Source organism: Sardina pilchardus, chromosome 5 (genome assembly GCF_963854185.1).
Source record: "Sardina pilchardus chromosome 5, fSarPil1.1, whole genome shotgun sequence".
NCBI classification, from domain to species: Eukaryota; Metazoa; Chordata; class Actinopteri; order Clupeiformes; family Clupeidae; genus Sardina; species Sardina pilchardus.
In genome coordinates, this window is record NC_084998.1 from 32,652,746 (window position 1) to 32,672,565 (window position 19,820).

General features: G+C 42.6%; 1 protein-coding gene across 1 annotated transcript in view; it reads right to left on the reverse strand.

Moving 5' to 3' along the window:
- The window catches only part of mark4a (MAP/microtubule affinity-regulating kinase 4a), a 35,269-nt gene extending 20,835 nt beyond the window's left edge, over positions 1–14,434 (reverse strand). The window contains exons 1-3 of the mRNA XM_062537523.1: positions 13,837–14,434; positions 5,949–6,146; positions 5,535–5,588 (exon numbers count right to left, since the gene is read on the reverse strand). Of these exons, the coding sequence (XP_062393507.1) occupies positions 5,535–5,588; positions 5,949–6,146; positions 13,837–13,887 (303 nt within the window). The 5' untranslated portion in view covers positions 13,888–14,434. The remainder of the gene's footprint in view (positions 1–5,534; positions 5,589–5,948; positions 6,147–13,836) is intronic.
- Between the last annotated feature and the right edge of the window lie 5,386 nt (positions 14,435–19,820).

Genomic DNA, 19,820 nt, shown 5'->3' on the forward strand with positions numbered 1-19,820 from the left:
GCAACATCCTTTCACCTGTCTCTTCTCAGGAACAAGAGGGAATGCCTCAGTCCTGTTCATGTATGTAGCGATGCTTTGCCAACCTCCACACACACACACACCCAAACACAAACACAAACACAAACACAAACACAAACACAAACACAAACACACACACACACCCAAACACATCATCATCCACCACTAGCTCATGGTCTGCCACAGTCCTGTTCATGTATGAAGCGATGCTTTGCCAACCTCCACACACACACACACCCAAACACAAACACAAACACAAACACAAACACAAACACAAACACACACACACACCCAAACACATCATCATCCACCACTAGCTCATGGTCTGCCTCAGTCCTGTTCATGTATGTAGCGATGTTTGGCCAACCTCCACAGCACACTGGACTATTCTCCTCAGAGATCCCACACACACGCAACAGTGCCACGTCTGTTCTGCAAGCAACTGCATGTCATATGCCACGCGCTGTTGCATGCAGACAGACACACATGCCCACAGACGCACACACACACACACACACATACACACACGCACACACATACACACACACACACACACACACACTCCCACACACACACACACACACACACAAACAGACAGACAAACACACACACACACGCACACACACACACATGGTCGTCCACCACTGGCTCATGGTCTGCCGCATGTCCCCCCTCCCCCCCTCCCCCAAAGCTCTGTTAATCTGCTCCTCGGTCACAGCACTTACTCCGCTGGAGTTATGAAGCTTTGGGACAAACCAGAACACTTCTTTGTGAGTGTGACAGTGTGTGTGTCTCTCTCTGTGTGTGTGTGTGTGTGTGTGTGTGTGTGTGTGTGTGTGTGTGTGTGTGTCTCGAAAACACTGCTGACTAAAAGTTAATCGTGATCCATAAACGCAGCCTAAATACAAATGTTTCCTAACTTTTTGGTTTATCCTTTCCTTACATTTCCTGTCATATTCTGTAAAACAATGAAAAATATAAAAATGAGTAACACTGGGTTTACAACTAATGGTTTTCTCTACTGAAAAATTCCTGGCAACATTGAGGTGACAGGCTACAGTGTACAGTGCTGGGGCTGCCATGGACACGATGGCGGGAGCTACAAACCTGCAGTGCGTAGCTCTGTTGTCATGAGACCAAAACGCTTTAGGACCAAGGACTATGTATGGTACTAGGACAATACTGTACAGACATTCACTCAAAAGCAAAAGGATAAACATGTGCATGTTTGTGTTTGGCTTTTTGCTAGTTTAATCCCATATTCATGTGTCTACTAGTTTATATCACAAGGTTCTCATGTGCAAGCCATGAACTACTTAATGACTCTGTGTGTGTGTTGGTGCATGTGTGTGTGTGTGTGTGTGTGTGTGTGTGTGTGAGGGAGAGAGAACGAGAGAGATGGTGTGTGTGTGTGTGTGTGTGTTCACTCTTATTGAACTATAAAAACACAAAGGATGCTTTGTACTGAGTGGCGTCACTACATTATGAACTTATTTATTTATATTTGTTTAAGCTCTTCTAACCAGGTTGCCCTCACTGAGATTTGTAATCTCTTTTACAAGAGAGAGCATGCCAAACCCGGCAGCCCAGCAGATCATCACTAGATGAAAACATCACAACAAAAACAAAAAATACTACCACTAGAAATATTTACCAAACAAAATAACATCTCCACAAGATATAGGCTGCTGCCACTACAAACATTTGCCAAACAAAATAACAATTGCATAACATACACTAGAAACATTTACCAAACAAAATAGCATCTGCATAAAATATACTGCAGTTTGATTTTTATTTTAATATTTTTTTAAGAGTGATTAAATCCTGCAAAAATGTGAGCTCAGTCTGTGAATCATTCCATAAAATCGTACAAAACAGACTTGCCTCTTAGTCTTGCCCTGCTTAGTCCAAACACAGTGCATTGTCCCAAGACTAATGTCAACTCACATCCAACATTCTGCAAGTGCCACAGCGGTTTCCGGGTAACAGCCTCATACAGAATGACGCTCCAGTGAACAAGTGAACATATAGATGAAGTAGGCCAGTGGATGGCCTCTCCCTTACAACACCAGCTCTGTGCTAGACCATGCCGAACATGCTGAGACCAGACCGCATGTTTATGAGACGACTGCACTCACCATGTTAACAGACCTGACTGTACTGTATGTCTGTGAGGCACCATATCCAACGTGGTTAAGCACTGGCCGTGCAGCTCTGAGAGACCATACCCACATGTTTAGACCACTGACCATATGTCCACGATAGAGCAGGTCAGATGCGATAACATCACGGAGCATTAGCAGACATGGATGGGGAGGGTCAGCAGGTCATCTGTGTGCTGTTCAGTACTGTCCACAGTGCGAGGCAGTGAAACCGTGCATGTCTAGCACATGTTGGAGTCCTATTTAATTGTGTATTTCAGGTAATATCGATAAAAGTGCAGTTGTGCTGTTTTGATTGAGTAAAGGCGAATCAAATATCAATTACCCAATTACAGTATCATTGAAATTACTTGAACAACAACATTTATGAAAATGCATTAAAATGGTGGATATAGCTGAGTTCCTCAAGTAGAGGCGATATGAGAGACACTATTTGTCCACTGGTTTATTTAGATAACCCACCTACAGACATTTCTCAGATTGTTCGTTGACATTCAGGTTTAGTCTCTCTAACTGTTCACTGAGCATCACCTTACCCAAACCTAACCCCTAATCTAGACCTTCAGCGTTATAATTAGCAGGGTCAAAAGATCTACGCATCTGGAGATAACCTATAGGTCATCTCCACACCGCAGAGACCACAGGCTCACCACAGAAATCTATACATTACTGGATTATGATGCTTCTACTAATATCACAAAGCACAAATGTATCTTTGTAATGTACTGTAGGTATGCGTGTAATGTACCGTATGTAACAGTTGCTAAATAAACAATACTACATATAACACATCATTGATGTGCCCATGGGACATAGAACACAGCGGAACATGGAACATGGAATATGGGAATATGGATGTCTACTGTATTCTGATTCTGATCTTTTCTTTGAACAGTTTGGACAGAACTGTGAGTCAGAGACTGAAGAGCCTGTAACGCAGTGCTGTGCATCTGCAGCGGACACGGGAAGCTCTCTCTAAGGACTCTGAGAATATCCCTGTGCAGTGTGCAGAAGAAGCTCTCTGCGAGAGTCACTTAGCCAACACTGCCAGATACAGTTGAAGCACACTGTGCAATATACTGTACATCTGCAGTTCTGTATGACTGACTGATCTGTACTACTGAAATAGCATGCACAAGTGGAATACTCTGTGAAGTAGTATGTGCATGTAATATAGTCTACAGGGTAATATGCACATGTAATAGTATATAGTATAGTCTACAGGGTAATATGCACATGTAATATAGTCTACAGGGTAATATGCACATGTAATAAAGTCTGTGTGAACTGTGTGTGAACTCTGTGTGACTAGTCAGTAACTAGTGCTGTGCCATACATGAGTCATGTGTAACTCTGCATGATTGACCTGACGGCAGTTCTGCAGGACACATGTGAAAATGTGTAGTATACTAAAATGTGAATTGATGCTGTAGCCAAATACTGTTGTACATTTTCTGTCTACTATGCATGCTGTGCCTTACAGCACACTCTATGCAGCCACTCAAATTGGCAATATTGCTGACCAGTTTCAGCTTTAGTATTTCAGAGCGCAAGTGCATGGTGCCGTGTGGTGCAACCCATGCTTTCTTGCAGTCGCTGGTTCACATGTACAAACGACCGGCGTGTGTGTGAGCGGCCAGTCAGCAGTAATGCAGCACATGTGGGGTATAAATAGCGCTGCGTGATTGGGCAGTCATCAGTAACGTAGCACACGTTAGCGCTACACACATGTGCCACTCTGAGTGGACGACCGGACGCTCTATACGAATGCATTGTGCATAACGTAGTGGACGTGTGTAGAGCAAGCGGCTCCGTGTGATTGGCCAGTCCAGGATGACAGCTGTGGTCCTCCACAGGCCCAGCATGCCCCACTGTGCCTCAATCTGAGCCCCGCTGCTGACCAAGAGCCACCGACACACACACACACACGCACACGCACACACACGCACACGCACGCGCGCGCGCACGCACACGCACACACACACGCACACACACACACACACACACACACACACACTCGGTCATGTAAATACGGCATGTAGAGTGAATTGAGATTCCAACAAAAAATGTCAGATAATATAATTGCTGATATAATTTCCTAACACCAAGACAAAAGACATGTAAGTCTGTGTGTGTGTGTGTGTTATGTGTACAACTGTGTACGTAAACTGGTGCGCACAAACATGCCCATATATATCCATGCAGTGCAGATGAGGCATCAGGAGTGCACCCTAAGCGTGGATGAGCCCTGACTGACTGACTAAAGCTGGCCTGAGATACCAACACACTGATGACTCACTACCCCCCCCCCCAACCCACCCAATCCCCCACCATGCCTGGGTCGAGCTGAAAATCCTCGAAAACCAGCTCCTCCTCCTCCTCCTCCTCCTCCTCCTTTCGACCACACACACAGCGCCCTCCGCTACGTGACATAATTCCTGGGATATCGTTATGTTAGAGGGCCAAGTAAGACCTGCCACCAGACGCTCACCATATGCAAGCCTACATGTGTGCTTGGGAGGGCCCTAGGCTTCTAGAAATAACCAGCAGTAGTAAGAAAAATACTACTAGGAGTGAGATGTGCTTTGCATTGCACGGTTTAGGAAAACAATGTTCAAGGTAGTAATTAGGAATTTGTTGATATCATATTCGTTGACTATGGACATGGATTAAACCTAGTCCTACACTGACAGAGACCTTAAATGAAAAAAAGAGCTCAGTGTAGTAGTAATCTTAATCAATGTCCAGTATATTGGCCATGTATGCATCACGTTTTCAGTAGTCATGGTTTATAGTGAACCTAAATCACTGTGGCAACTAATATGCTTGCTCACTAATATGTATCTGTAATATGCTCTAATATGCTATGTCATTTCCTGTGTATTAGCCACATTGTGTATAAGCCACAGGACAGTGTTTTATGCCAGTTAAAAGAAACAACAACAATTAATACCATATTAACTGCCCCCCTGTATTAACCTCATATCTGAAGAAATGTTGCCAAATCAATGTATAAGCTGCGGTTAATAGTTGGAAAATGACGGTAGCTAAACTGATGCTCTGTTGTGCAGTGTGTTAAACCAAACATAGAGAGGTAATGGCCCTTCCGATCTTGTATACAGTTTACATTTTTCATAACTGGCACCAGGTAGGGGCACCTGAAGGTAGAGAATGCTCAGGATGATTCAAAGGGACATAATGACCCCTGACTGGCACATATAAGACTGAATTGTAAGAACACACACACACAAAATGGAAAGGCATAACCTTAACAATTATCTAACAGTTCATGCATTTCAGCAAATGCAAAAATATCACAGAAATCACACAAAACCAAAACCTCTGTCTCACCTTTTGTAGGCTGGTTGGATTCAGCTGAGTTTTGTCAATAATCTTTATTGCAACCTGAAACACAAAGTAGCAACCACAATGTAAATCCATCTGTGCTATTTCTACCATCATTACTCATCATGAGTCATTTACACAAGTCTTATATATATATATATATATATATATATCTGCCCTCTCAATTCTAAAATTACAAACATTACTCTCATATGCAAATGCTTAAGCTGACAAATATGTTTACAATATCATATAACATTTAAGATCGAGCATTTATGATCAATAAAGGGGTCCAGTATGGACTGGTCTTACTAGTCACACATGTGGTGTGTTTGTGCATGTGTGTGTCTGTATACAGTATGAGTCTGTCTATACTTATTTCAGTGTGTGTGTGTGTGTGTGTGTGTGTACGAGTCTTACCTCTCTGCCTGTAAGGATGTGGCGCGCCAGCTTGACTTTGGCGAAGTTGCCCTTGCCAATTGTCTTCAGTAGCCGGTAGTTCCCGATGTGTGGCTGCTCGTCCGAACAGGAGGCCACGGAACTCCGACCGCGGGCACCCAGTGAGCGGCTGGACACGCTTGTGCCCTTCTCGGAGCGACTCACCGCCAGCGAGGCATGCTGGGTAAAAGAGAAGAGAGTCGGCAACGTGGACACAGTAAAAAAAAAACAGTCACGTTCTGGCGCTTCAGAGGTACCATGACAGGTACGCACGACTTAGGACGCGCTCACGTTTCAGAGCAATAGAATCTTGCTATGCTGTGAATTGAACTGGATTCCAAAGTGAGGCCTCCATCTGTCATCAGGACTCATCACGAGGCCTGTGTCAGAGACACCACTGATGTAACTCATAATCAGATGAAGCACTCCAAATCCTACAGCACCTGCATGGATACATCTTGTATTGATGGAACAAATGCTGAGCTCACGTGCATGCGTGCCACCAACCAGACAGACAAAATGGACGCCCTGAACTTGACTGAATGCAAATCAAAGTAAAAAGCCCATTGTTCCAGTCTTTCACCGAACCCTGGGGTTATAAACCACAATGGGTCCACTTTTATTTGGCCGTGTCCTCTCCGCACCTCTCTGTGTGTCGATAGTAACTATCTAGGCCTTTGTTTTGAGGCCACTCTCTCGAAACAGAGCGAATAAGTGCACTGACGGTAAAACCTCTGCAGCTATACAGCTGGCTGGACTGGACTACAGACGCGTGCACGGGGACAGGGTCAGGGTCAGGGTCAGTCACAGGGCCTGGGTCACTCACTGAACGGCTGTCCACCCGACCGCGTGGGCAGTGGGAGCGTCTGGCCTGTGTACTGCTCCGGTTGCCATACTGCGTGTGGGGTTGTGTGGTCAGTAGCTTTACTGCTGCTGAAGTCCAGAGAGCAGGGGGTGGTCAGTGCTGCTTGTACAGTAGGCCCCTCCTGAGTAAAGCCTCTGACATGCCCCATATCTCTCCATGCCCCCAGCACATCTCCCTCCATTCAGTGGAATTACAACACTGTTGATTCGCTCCTAAGCCATCAAATAATCCAAATGACCATGATCGCTTGCAGAGAAAATCAAGACAAAGGCTGTTTTTGATTTCTACAGCACGCTCCATTCACACTGGTAATCCACAGTGCTTCACACATGAGCAGATCAAGGCTCATCAAAGGCAAAAGCAGTCATGGGAAGCAGAGGAGGCCCTCAGGACTGCAGGGGACTAACTGGGCTCCATGAGGGGACTCTCCTGCCTCTACCGCTGCTCATCACTCCAGGTGAGTCACGTCAGGGAACTCCGGCTGCAACTCAATACAAAGGTGTGGTCAGCCATTTTAGCTCACACAGTGTCAAGTCAGACAACTGGATGTACTATTTGTCTCGTGTAGAATGTTGCTGTTTTGAAATATGACAGAATTGAAAACTGAGTGACTGGTTGTGTGGAACCCATAAAAGCTCACACAAATCTTGTGGGGTGGCTCTGAAGAGGGATGCAGACAAAACGTGTTGTTCGCTCTCTCTGTAAAATAGTCAGTAAGTGCAGTGGGTGGTGGTTAGTCTTGATTTTGGTCTCTAGGCTTGATTAGTATGGACCCAAGCAGCTTAGTAAAACTGGTTAGATGGATGGTTGCTTGGTTGGAATGAACATCACGTTACTCTTGTGAGGCTGGTTTGCCCATCAACATCTGCAACCGATTTGTCTTCTCATTTCCCATGCATTATGACGCGATCGTGTTGCAATTGGGCCTCATTAAATGTTTTGGCCTTTCCTTCCAAAGTGGCACACTGCCAAGCCGCTGCGTAGAGAAATGATATGTGAAGCCCTGCAGCTATTTCACAAAGTGTCATTCTTCAAGCCAACATATACAAGCAGCACTAAGTGCTTGGCCACATACTGTAATAAGTAAAGTAAAAACCATCACATACCAACATCAAATGCAATTTGCATCGTGTTTAGTTAGTCTAACAATCCTGTCAACAACAATAAATGTTTGGTGGAATAGCTGCAGTGGCCTTTTTATTTGCCAACCCCACGACCTTGCAGTGCAGTTAATTTATAAAAACATTATTAATCTGTTATTCTGATGTTGTAAGTCACTTTGGATAAAACTGTCAAAACTGCCAAATACCAGAACCAGAACCAAAAAGAGTGCCCATCATTAACAAAGTAGATATGTCAGGTAAATGTCATTGACTGGCCACCGTAGGGGAGGTCTGACATTAGCTCCTGTGGCTAGGTTTAGCTAAAGTAGGCCAACTACTAGATTTCGCTGGATTGGGGAGTCGTGCCGGTTTAACTAGTGGCTATTTAGATGGATGTCTGGATTAGAGGTTGATGATATCCCTGATAGAGATTGACTCAGGCCTGGGTCTGTCTGTCTGTCTGTCTGGCTGGCTAGGACGGATGGCCGGATGGACCTGGCACTGTGGGCTTAGCCACCGGCTGTGTTCACCGCCGCCGCCACCGCACGTGTCCCAACAGATGGGGGAGTGTTTGGAGTACTCAGGAGCTGTGAAGGATTTCATGGACAGGGAGTGTGTGTGCAGGTGTTCACCAGAGCTCTGAGGATGAGGATGAAAAGGAAAGAGGAAGAGGAAGAGACATGCAGAGACATATGGTGCGAAGAATGGAAGAAAAAGTCATATCTGAATGAGAGCAATGACATAACACTCAATAGAGGTTTGTCTGTTAGGAAGCACAGATGTTCAAAACCACAAAAAATATCATCTGAAAAATTATCTTATTGTAGTAATTCTTTGTTATGTCATACATTTGCTGAATACCTCCCATCAATGATGAAAGTTGAAAGCCATGTGAGTTGAAAAAAACAAACACAAGGTTCTCATAAATCATACAGAAAACCTGATGAACCTGATGAACTGATGAATTTAGAAAATGGTCTCACTCATTCAGAATGGCCAGTGAATATACTATGCAACAGCATAGTATTACAGCCAGGTCGATATAGATCAATTCTACGTCATTAATCTGGTTCAGATATATTACGTCTGCAAAGTAATCCAAGATTAAGTAACCTTTGCTGGTCTCGGCCAACTGTCATGACTTTACTTCCGCTGTTATCAAAACAGAACATCATACTATTAACAATAGTTGTATATTTAGTGCATTTCCAAAACAAAACAACAGTCAAATAGGTCTAAATGTTGTTTTAAAACATCCTTTTCTAAGGTTTCATTGAACAATACTGTTGGTCTTACTCTTGTCTCGAGTCTTAGCGGATGATTTGATGAGATGACAGACAAGAGAAAAGAGATTCCGCCACAGCCCATCTGTGTGACCTCTCCACACATTCCCCTCACATTTTTACACAACTAACTTTCTCTGCATCCTTACATTTGATAAATCTGAGCATAGGAATGACTGCCATACACCCAAAGATGGTGATATACTGTATCTAGTCAAACATGCTCTTCAAATGTCTGAACTTGTTAACCATGTTAAATGTTTCTTTAAGTGAATGTGATGGCGACTGATGAGAAAGGCAGTGACGCTGGTGACCACTGATTTAGTTGATTCCAGTAATAACTGGTCCATTGTAAGAGATATTTACCAATGTAAATCGTATTGATTAAAAAGTTAATTTATCTTAAAGCAATACTACTTATGATTAACTGGTATGTGCAGCTGTAAAACACAATTAGTGTATTGTGGCTGATACAATTACTTCAAATATCACTTTTTAACAACATTCTCCATCCCCTAAAGCCAGCTAAAATTCTTCAGATTGACTTAGGATGCATTTGTGTGGTGACATCATTAAAATTTTTTGGCAACAATGATTAAGTAACTATTGCTGGTCTCGGCCAACTGTCATGACTTTACTTCCGCTGTTATCAAAACAGTATATCATACTATTAACAATAGCTGTATATTTAGTGCATTTCCAAAACAAAACAACAGTCAAATAGGTCTAAATGTTGTTTTAAAACATCCTTTTCTAAGGTTTCCAGTTTCATTGAACAATACTGTTGGTCTTACTCTTGTCTCGAGTCTTAGCAGATGATTTGATGAGATGACAGACAGGAGAAGAGAGATTCCGCCACAGCCCATCTGTGTGACCTCTCCACACATTCCCCTCACATTTTTACACAACTAACTTTCTCTGCATCCTTACATTTGATACATCTGAGCATAGGAATGACTGCCATACACCCAAAGATGGTGATATACTATATCTAGTCAAACATGCTCTTCAAATGTCTGAACTTGTTAACCATGTTAAATGTTTCTTTAAGTGAATGTGATGGCGACTGATGAGAAAGGCAGTGACGCTGGTGACCACTGATTTAGTTGATTCCAGTAGACACTAATAACTGGTCCATTGGAAGAGATATTTACCAATGTAAATCATATTGATTAAAAAGTTAATTTATCTTAAAGCAAAACTACTTATGATTAAGAACACTAGACCAGTGACCATTTAACTGAACGGTTTGCCGTAGGCATAGGCAACCACAAACAGTGTTCCTAGTTGTGGCGTTTTGTGGAACTAACCTACCGTACACATACATACACAACTGAAACAGCAAGTAAATGGTGGACAATTAATATACCTAAATTAGTAGTGGATTTACCAAAGCCAAAAAACAAAGTTAGCTCTGTGTTGCGGGCCTGCTCCCCAAAAGAGTTTTATTCTTTAACACTGCATGCCAACACTGCATGCCACATAGTTTCTGTGGTGGTTTCGTGTCCCTACCACTAGGTGATTTGAATCAGAGAGGCACAACTGTACAGTGCTTGGCAAGTGTTGTTCATAAATTAATTTAATGAATTACTCAATGTTTGGGGTTTCTCCACAAAGCTGTCTGTGTGCAGTTCTGACAAACATGAGTATCAGTGTCACAGCTTTATCACTAAAGAAAGATTAACACTATTTCATAGTTCATTCCCATGATGGTGCCCTAGATAGGAAATGGATGTATTTCATTTTCTGATCATTATTCTGCACTCGGACACTGATATGCATGCCTGTCGTAATAAGAAGTTTGAAAAAATGAGCAGAGAAACCTGCAGGGGAGACAAGACCAATTGATTAAATAAAGCAACATAACATAGTTACAATATCTTACCTACAAATAACAACTTTAGACTCACTTGCCACCCTAACTTACAATAAAAGAGCCTCTGATGTGAGGCATCCACTGAACATCTAATTGTCATGGGTAGGAGCAAGACCCTTTCAGTTTTAGACAAATCAGGCACCTTAATGCTAAATGGGCATCCCATGCATTGACAGTTCATGAAAATGGGAAATCCTACGTCATGTTACTTTAAGAGCATTGATGGTGTACATCACAAGCCTTGTCCAACACGGGTCAGCAGTGTACCTCATCGTGCTGAACAGTTTTGCTTCTCAGATCCTTAAACGTACCGTCAGTGATGGTGGATGACATCACGTCTGTTGATATTTGAACCAAACGCCAAAAAACCAACAGAGTAGTCGAAGTCACCAATCCCCCTCCCCAAACTCCCTTTCCATTTCCCCAAACTCCCATCATCCCCCTTTTGGTTATTGGCTACAGTATTATGTTTGGGGGACAACATTGCTTGCTCCTCTGTGCTTGCTCCTAGTAGCCTACATGGAGTTGTGTACGAGGACAGAGATTTTCTACAGTGCACTCATAGAATGGAGAGCTAGCCGATCATGAGGAAATATTTGCTGAATTTGACAAAAAGCAAATTTCGCTGACGCTACCTTTATATATATTGGATCCCCACCAATTTGGTTCTTTTAAGAGTTTTCCCTTTTCCCAATCGATGGCTCTTTTCCCTTTTCAATGGAAACGAACCAGACATGAGTAATATCTCCATGAGGTTCCCAGAGCCTCTTAAACCTCAGTACGAGCTCATACAAAATGCTGCCAATATGCATCCCAATTAAAGTGCTATGGGGAGTGGTCCTGGTGATGATGCAGGAGGACAAATCTTCATTTAAACTTTGATAACAGTAATGTGCCCATTGCTGAAGATGTCTGATTCAGAAATAGTTTATTGTAACTTGATTGAGTTACATGTCACATGTTTTGTGTTTTGGCTTTTTTTAAGGGAAAGGATGCTCTGGTTCCCCCATTCTGGATTCTTTAAGATGTATTTCTTGTATAATACTCATGCATTCCAAGTGCGCTTTTGTGCGTTTGTGACAACAATCAACTGCAATCAGATCCAGCATGCTCAACATGTTTGCGCTGATGTTCATTAACTATGCTCCCGGCCATACTGGAATCCAGTGTGGTGCTTCCAGACCACAAAGAAGGCAACCAATGTGGGTTGGCAGGGGCAGGCTCTATGAGAACAGCTCTGGATTGCTGTAGGCCTATTTCTCTTACAACCTTCATGATTGATGTTATATATGTGACTCATCTTTATCAGTCATAAAGATCTATGCCCTTCTTTGGATAACATTAATTTATTGCCATAGCTGTATTGCACTCCACTGTATTTGATGTTTTAAACTTTCAGCAACCACAGCTTATAATGGCATAATGGTCTTTGCAGGGCCATAGGTTTGCCAGTTAAATTAGACCTTGTTGCAGCCCTTTCTGTTTTCTTCAAATCTGCACCTTCATTTTCAACCCTCTGCCTTTCCCCTTAAACCTATTAATTCTCACGGTCTTTCTGTGTTCAGTTCTCCATTTTGGAAAAGCTACAATCTACAAAATGTACCCATGGGCTTCTACAGTGTCTAGCCCTGTGAATCCACACAGTATACAGTGCAGAATTCATAATAGCTTGCAGACTAAATAGACCCATTGTTTAATAAATATCAACGTAACAATCATGCTGAGGCTGTAAATGAGATTCACATTGATATTTAAACAATGAGCCTATACTGTAAAGGCTGTAAGTCTGTAAACGCATATAGTACTAGCTGACTCTGCTTCCTACCCGGAGAGTCTAGATGTATATTATTATTATCATCTGAGCCTGCAGCAGTGTAATCTTGCAGGCCCGTGGTGAGAGCTGCACCCTCCATCCCTGCTAGCTGTAGCCTATGCTCTTCAACGCTGTTGTTGCTGCTGGACGCTATTTTATCCTCTCTATATGGTAAGCGATGAAAAAATGACCGATTATCTATTCACCGGAATCTTTTGATGTAAGGGAGACACAGATGTATTCTGCTCGTGGTAGCATCCTTAAATTATGCTGCTCACTAGCGGATGGCGCTGTTTGGCCTCGCCAGCGTTTAGAACAGCACGAAACGCATCGGGAAAAATTCAGCCCTATTTTGTCGATCATTTGACGGCTGAGATTTTTCGCCATGAAAGCGGCAGGGAGAGGCCTGGGTCAGGCTAGTCTCATGCTCGCCCCACTGTCCCGAAGCATGAGAGAAAACGGATGCAGCATGCCAGTCGAGCGAACGCAAAACGGCCTCAAAAGGAGAACACACAATCAGAATGTGACATCATTATCTGCTTGGTGTTATAATGAGAAGTGACGGCCGTGAGGATGGCGCTTCTGCGCACATCCGCCGAGAGCCATCAAATGCGGATGGGTTTAACCACGGCTGTTTGCCTAACGTTACCACCGTCAGCTCCGCACATACAGACACACAGACACACACACACAATCAAGAATATGGCCCTTTTTGTGCAAAAGAACCTGCTGTAGCATAGCGCAGGTTTTGTCTCAGTCATCCATTCATTCCACCCATGTTCTTGGACAAAATGCTGCAGAATAATGTTAGGCCTATATGCACAATGCAGATTTACATTATTATAAGACAGCCTTCAAAACAATAATGGTGCTATTTGTGCCTATGCAATATAAGCATCCTTTCAATTTTCAGAAAATGATTGCACTTACATGGTCTGAGCCCCTCTCGTTCCCAGGTGGTAATGCAGACCGCGAGGACATTTTCCCTGAGATTCTTGACTATTATTGATGATTATTGTGGATGATATTTACAGAATCGAGCTCCTACGATGAGCTGTCGACATCGGCCTCTCCGCGGCTGCAACCACGACCCAGTCAATCTGCCTGTGAGGCTACCGGCTGAGCCATGCCCGAGAGAAAGCCTGCGTTCGTCATGGCAGCGGCGAAGGCAGTCAGCGAATATCAAGGATGTCCTCAAGCCTGCTGCATCTTCTCTGACCGAAAAAAAGCTGCGGTGTACAAAATGAAAATTCACCGAAGGAAATGAAATACAACCGAACGAGGCCGAGGACAAGCTAGAACAGAATGGTGTTTGGCCAGAAACCAGCGTTTCGGTGGCGATTGACCACCCCCTGCTTCATGTCGCCTAGCAAAACAAATACGCATCCAAAAGCCTCGTCCCTCTTTCACATAACAGCCTGATATAAATTACACGAGTCTATTTCTTCTTTCTTGCCCACTCAGTCTTGATTTCGGATGCGACTGACGCGGCTGGCAAAAGAAAAGGCCGGACTGCTCACATGATAGAGAAGCCCATTATTCCGGCAGCGGTCCGTGAGATGCGCCACTGCTCCCTCGGAAACACTGACTGACACATCAACCTCACCACAAACGTAAAGCCAACCAGAGCGCTCGTCCGGAGTCGATAGAGAAATTAAAGGTCTCAGCTAACCAGTACTAAATATTTAGAAAAGAGCGCTGTCGCTCAGATTAAATATATTGAGTTGTTTTTTTTTGCAGTAAAAGGAAAATAAAACATATTTATAATATAATTACAATCGACGATTGGTGCAGACAATTTGACAACATTCGACTATACTAAATTTGATACATATAGGCTACCCCACCATATATTGTAAATTATTCTACAAAGGCTTTCTATAGTAAAACCTTATTCTAAAATAAAATATTAGTGGGCCTATGTTTATCATTTATGAATGTTGATCTAAAATAAAATGATTTAATTGTCTGTGACAAGTTTCTATATTTGAAGCTATGTTTTCATAATGCATATATGATAGGTAGGATAGGATATTTATATAAACTTCTTTCCCACCATCTCACATTTTACTTTGTTTTGGTGAGCACAAATGAGGTGTACCACTACCATAACCCTGGACAATTTTGATTATATGGATGTTAAAAAAAAACACCACTCTCATTCATTCCAGTGGCTGACAACGAGCTGGTGACCAGGAAGTCTAAAAATGATGAACAACATTTTGTTTCCTGAAGGTAACATTTGGTAATAAAGAACCAGTCAACTGAGCTGCAAACACCATATGTGTGAATGGTCACAGTATCCCCCAAACAAACCTAACCCAGACCTACTGCATGCCTGGAATCAGCCTATGAGAAACAAACTTTGCTAAAGCTACATGAAGCCATCTCTAATGCCGAACCCCCTGGTTTGACAGGGACTCTGGGATAAGAAAGGTTGCACAGATGCTTCAAACTTAGAATACAACCGTCCACTAAGTAAGGAAATGTCATGTAACGTCAACAATCTTAACCTGTATATCCAAAGTGAGTCACATGACAAACTTGGGGTATATGCACTGAGCACAAAGTGCAATGGGAACGGTGAGAGTGCACAGAGTCGCTATCCTAGTCATATGGCCCATGCATGACCATGTTAATGTTCAGCAAACCAACAGCACACCATACAGACTCAGCACAGATGTACCGATGGAGATCATTGACTGATGTCAGCCACTGGCACAGCTTGAATGGTGTGTTCAGGGTGTCCAGTTCCCTGACTCTGACCTCATTATACACGCTACACACACACACACACACACACACACACACACACACACACACACACACACACATCATCAAGAATCACACCACAACTGACAGCCTTCAACATCAGCTAACAAATTTGACTAGTGCTACCTACACCAGTGCTTTTGTTTGGATTGATTGCACTCTGTCCCCAGTCCTCTCCAGATATAAAAGCTCAGTGCCATGCATCAGTGCCATGCACTGGACATATTGGTTCAGACTCGGGAGGTATATTATCCAACTCAACAGCACCCAAACCCAAAAGTATAACATGTCCTGTAAGAGGCAATCCCATACTTCAACTCCCGAGCAGGGCTTGTGGCCTTGTTAACCAGGAAGCTAAACAGGTCTGCAGATATGTTTACTAACTTACTGCCAACTTGCCTCCATTAGACAAATTAGGGAGAGGAATGAGCACAGAACCATGGGTTGTTCTGTAAGGCCAGTCACCAGTCACCAGACAAATGTAGAGGTCATACTGTAGCTGCCTCAAAACCTTCATTTGGAAGTCTATGCTGTCGTCCATGGCTTGGTGAGAGATGGAGACCCAATTGAAGACCATTCTGTCTCATACGTTCAGAGTTTGGTTTTCCTGGTCACACAATCGTCTGAGAAGAAAGTTCAACATCTTTCAGGCATTTTTGTACTGGAGCAGGGTCCATTCAACATTTACACTAAATGACTGTAGCCTACGTGTGATTGTATGTTTCTTTCAACTCCAATCAAGCCTAAAAAAGATATTGTGAATATATAACTAGGCTATATCCTATATGCTGAACTGATCAGTGGAACTTCCTCCAAATGATTAACATATTTCTAGGATTTTTAAGAGCATCACAATTGTTGTGAGAATCGATGTTTTATGTGTTTCAGATGTATTATGCCCCCTGAGCTAAAGTGTTTGCTGCTGAAAGGTTGCACTCACCAGCCAATCGTTCGTTTATCTACCACCAGGGGACGCTATAATCTGGAAATCATTTTAATGGGCAAAGTCGATATTTACATTACACTCTTATCATTTTATTTCTCACTAGCGAGATTGTTTCAGTTCAATTCCTCCCAATTTGTTCGCTCACTGAGTTGCAATTAGGTTAGGTAGGGGTAAAGTAACATACACAAAATCTATCCATAGGCCTACTACACTGGTTCACAAATCTGATGTGGCCTACCCAGATGAGCATACCCAGACGACCGTAAAATAAAGGCTTAACAATCCAATGATACATTTATACAAACAGAGTAGACGCTGCCATAAAATTACTGTCATCCTGAAAACATTTACTTGAATTACTAGGTCGTTAGCGTGGAATTGCATGCGCTGCAGTACTAAGACTACACAGTAGATGGAGCTGGAGAGCTAAATGAACAGCCATGGGGCTCAGGTGGCCTGAACAACCTTTGCTAATAATTTGGTCAACGGACACAGAGAGACACGCATGCATTTGCATTAGCGCCTTCTGCCTACCTATTGTTCTGTTTTCTCCAAGGACTCCTGATTTTATAAAATACCCTGGACCCCACCAAGGGCTGTATGCAAAGCTCAAGGGGTAGGCCTATTGTAACGGATAAGATAGGCCAACACAGATAAATCAGTCAACTTTAAGTCAAAATGAACATAATTCTGTTTATTTGTTCTTCTTTTTTCTTATTTATGTCTTTTTTTTCGCTTTTGTTTATAAAATGAGAAGTGATCTAATCATGATTCAGTCTGACAGGGAGTGGTCTAACCTGTTTGTGGCCATTGAGTGCCCTCTACTGGCCAATGAATGAATCGCTATTATATGCCAAACTTAATTTCCACTGATTGGCTTGATGGTGGAGAAAACGTTGTTAAAGTGCCCTCTTAAGTTGTGAAACTTAGGGAACGGTGTCCTATTGGCTGGTCTTTACAATACTTCACAATGAGAAACGTGTCAGTGTCCCAGGATGTCGTTCCTAATTGTGAGGGTGTGCCTGTCGAGCAGACTCTAAACTGTGCAGTAGGCTATTAAAGAAAGTCAAAATCCCAGCATCTCGGCACTGTTTCTGCCCCAAACTGCAAGAAATGGTGCATTGTACTTCTAGAATTTCAAGCTTTTTCCCTGGAGAAGGATGTCTACAGACATATCTTTGGATTTGGTTAGATTATGTTAGGTTAATTGTATTTGTTTGCATAAATAAAACATTTCAAGCATTTCAGTTCAGCCTTAGTGTTTTAGCAGAAGTCTGATTAACGCTCATCTTAATTCAAAATGAAAACTATGGTGGGTGGTGGCATGTTGTGCAGTAGGTGCCTTTTTATTATTATTATTTTTTTTTTTTGGCTCCTGCCTTCCAAACTGTTAGCCATTGTTCATCGCAGTGACTCAATAATCAAGTATGTTCAAAATCAGTTATCTTTCTTTATGGGCACTTTATGTACAGTTTATCAGCACTCCTAAAGACGGACAAAAACAGTCCGTGTTTGCTGCTGTCTGTGATTCTGTCATATTGCATGTTTGTATGGACTGTTTTGCTTCTGTCGCTCTCTTCCTCTCTGGAAAACCTCATCATCTCCAAAATACTTTCAAACTATTCAAATAGCATTTTAACCGACAGGGCTCTGATAGGGCTATATGGGCAACTTCCTGTTTTTAACCGTCACACCTTATCTACAGGGAACCTGACAACCTGGTTGGGGTGAAATTCTTCTTCAAAACACTGTAGGCCTATTGAGTCCTGGCTCTGCTTGTATCACTGCTTCATAAAATTATCACTGCTTCAAAATAAAATCACTGCTTCATAAAATAATCAATTTTCAGCTCTTCTTTCTTTGCCCTCTGAACTAAATACCCATGTTGGTTTGATTGGTTGTCGGTTGTTCTGAGCTCGTTGTGTTTCCACGGTAGCGGCCCATTCAGAGGACCTCTCCACAGCTGGACCAGTGACGTGGTCACGCAACTCTAATTGAGTTGGCCGGCCTCACTCCAGCAAACAAGGGTCTGGGGGAGCAGAGAGGTGTGTGTGGGAAATGAACAACCTATAAAGTGTGTGTGTGTGTGTGTGTGTGTGTGTGTGTGTGTGTGTGTGTGTGTGTGTGTGTGTGTGTGTATGCTTAAGTGATTGTGAGTATTTAAGCGTGAGAATGAGTGAAAGTTCTGTTTACATCTGTCTGATGTGATTGATGGATTGAATAAACAACAACAAATATTTCATTGCATCTGAAGTGTTGAAAAGTTTTATATTAAAGTGTTACATCAACTGTATACTCTGGACACAAAATAATAATGTGGCACTTCAGATTCCAACATACCTGCTCCACCATTGACTGTTAATCTACCTCAAAATCATTTGAGTGATTCTTAGCAAATGGAACATAATAAGGTTACACAGGCGAACAGATGGGCGGATAACTTCACTTTAGTACAACACAGGCAGAGGTGTGGAGCCAGGTCTGAAATGGGATTAGGCTGACAGTTATGGTGTAAGTGGATTGATGTGAATGACTTTTATGAGGTGTTAGTGTGTAAGTGTGTGTGTGTGTGTGTGTGTGTGTGTGTGTGTGTGTGTGTGTGTTTTAGGGAATGGGGCTACAGCAGTGCTAGTTAATTGGTTGAGACTGCACTGCTAGTCTGAGTGGTAGTGTTTTGTTGTGGATGCTCATATACTTACATAAGCTCTCTCTCTCTCTCCTCTCTTTCACACACACTACACACACACGTCCCGCTATTCTTGTATACTGCCATACAGCATCCACAACAAAAGCTGTGTGTTTATGCCTGATTTAAGGCCTGTGAATCTGACCCCATTAACCCACAACCAAAATGCACCATTGTGCCCCCATTTCCTGTTTCAGTCACACACATTAGCTAGTTTAACAAACAAACACCCATTTCTCTTAAATTAATACATTCACAGGGACAAAAGACGATTGAATTAAAAAGTGTGTTTCTTGACAGTTCTATCAAAGCTTTTAAAATAAGGTTTATCTTTAACCTTCCAATAATCATAACTGCAGGAAACCATCACACAAATACAAAATCCATACATATGAAATAAAGAGAGAGTGGAATACGGTAGAATCAGGATTCACAGCGACGAGCAGACTAAACTACCATGCACTACTGTCAGCAGAGTCCTTGACACTAAACACACGCCACTTACAAACA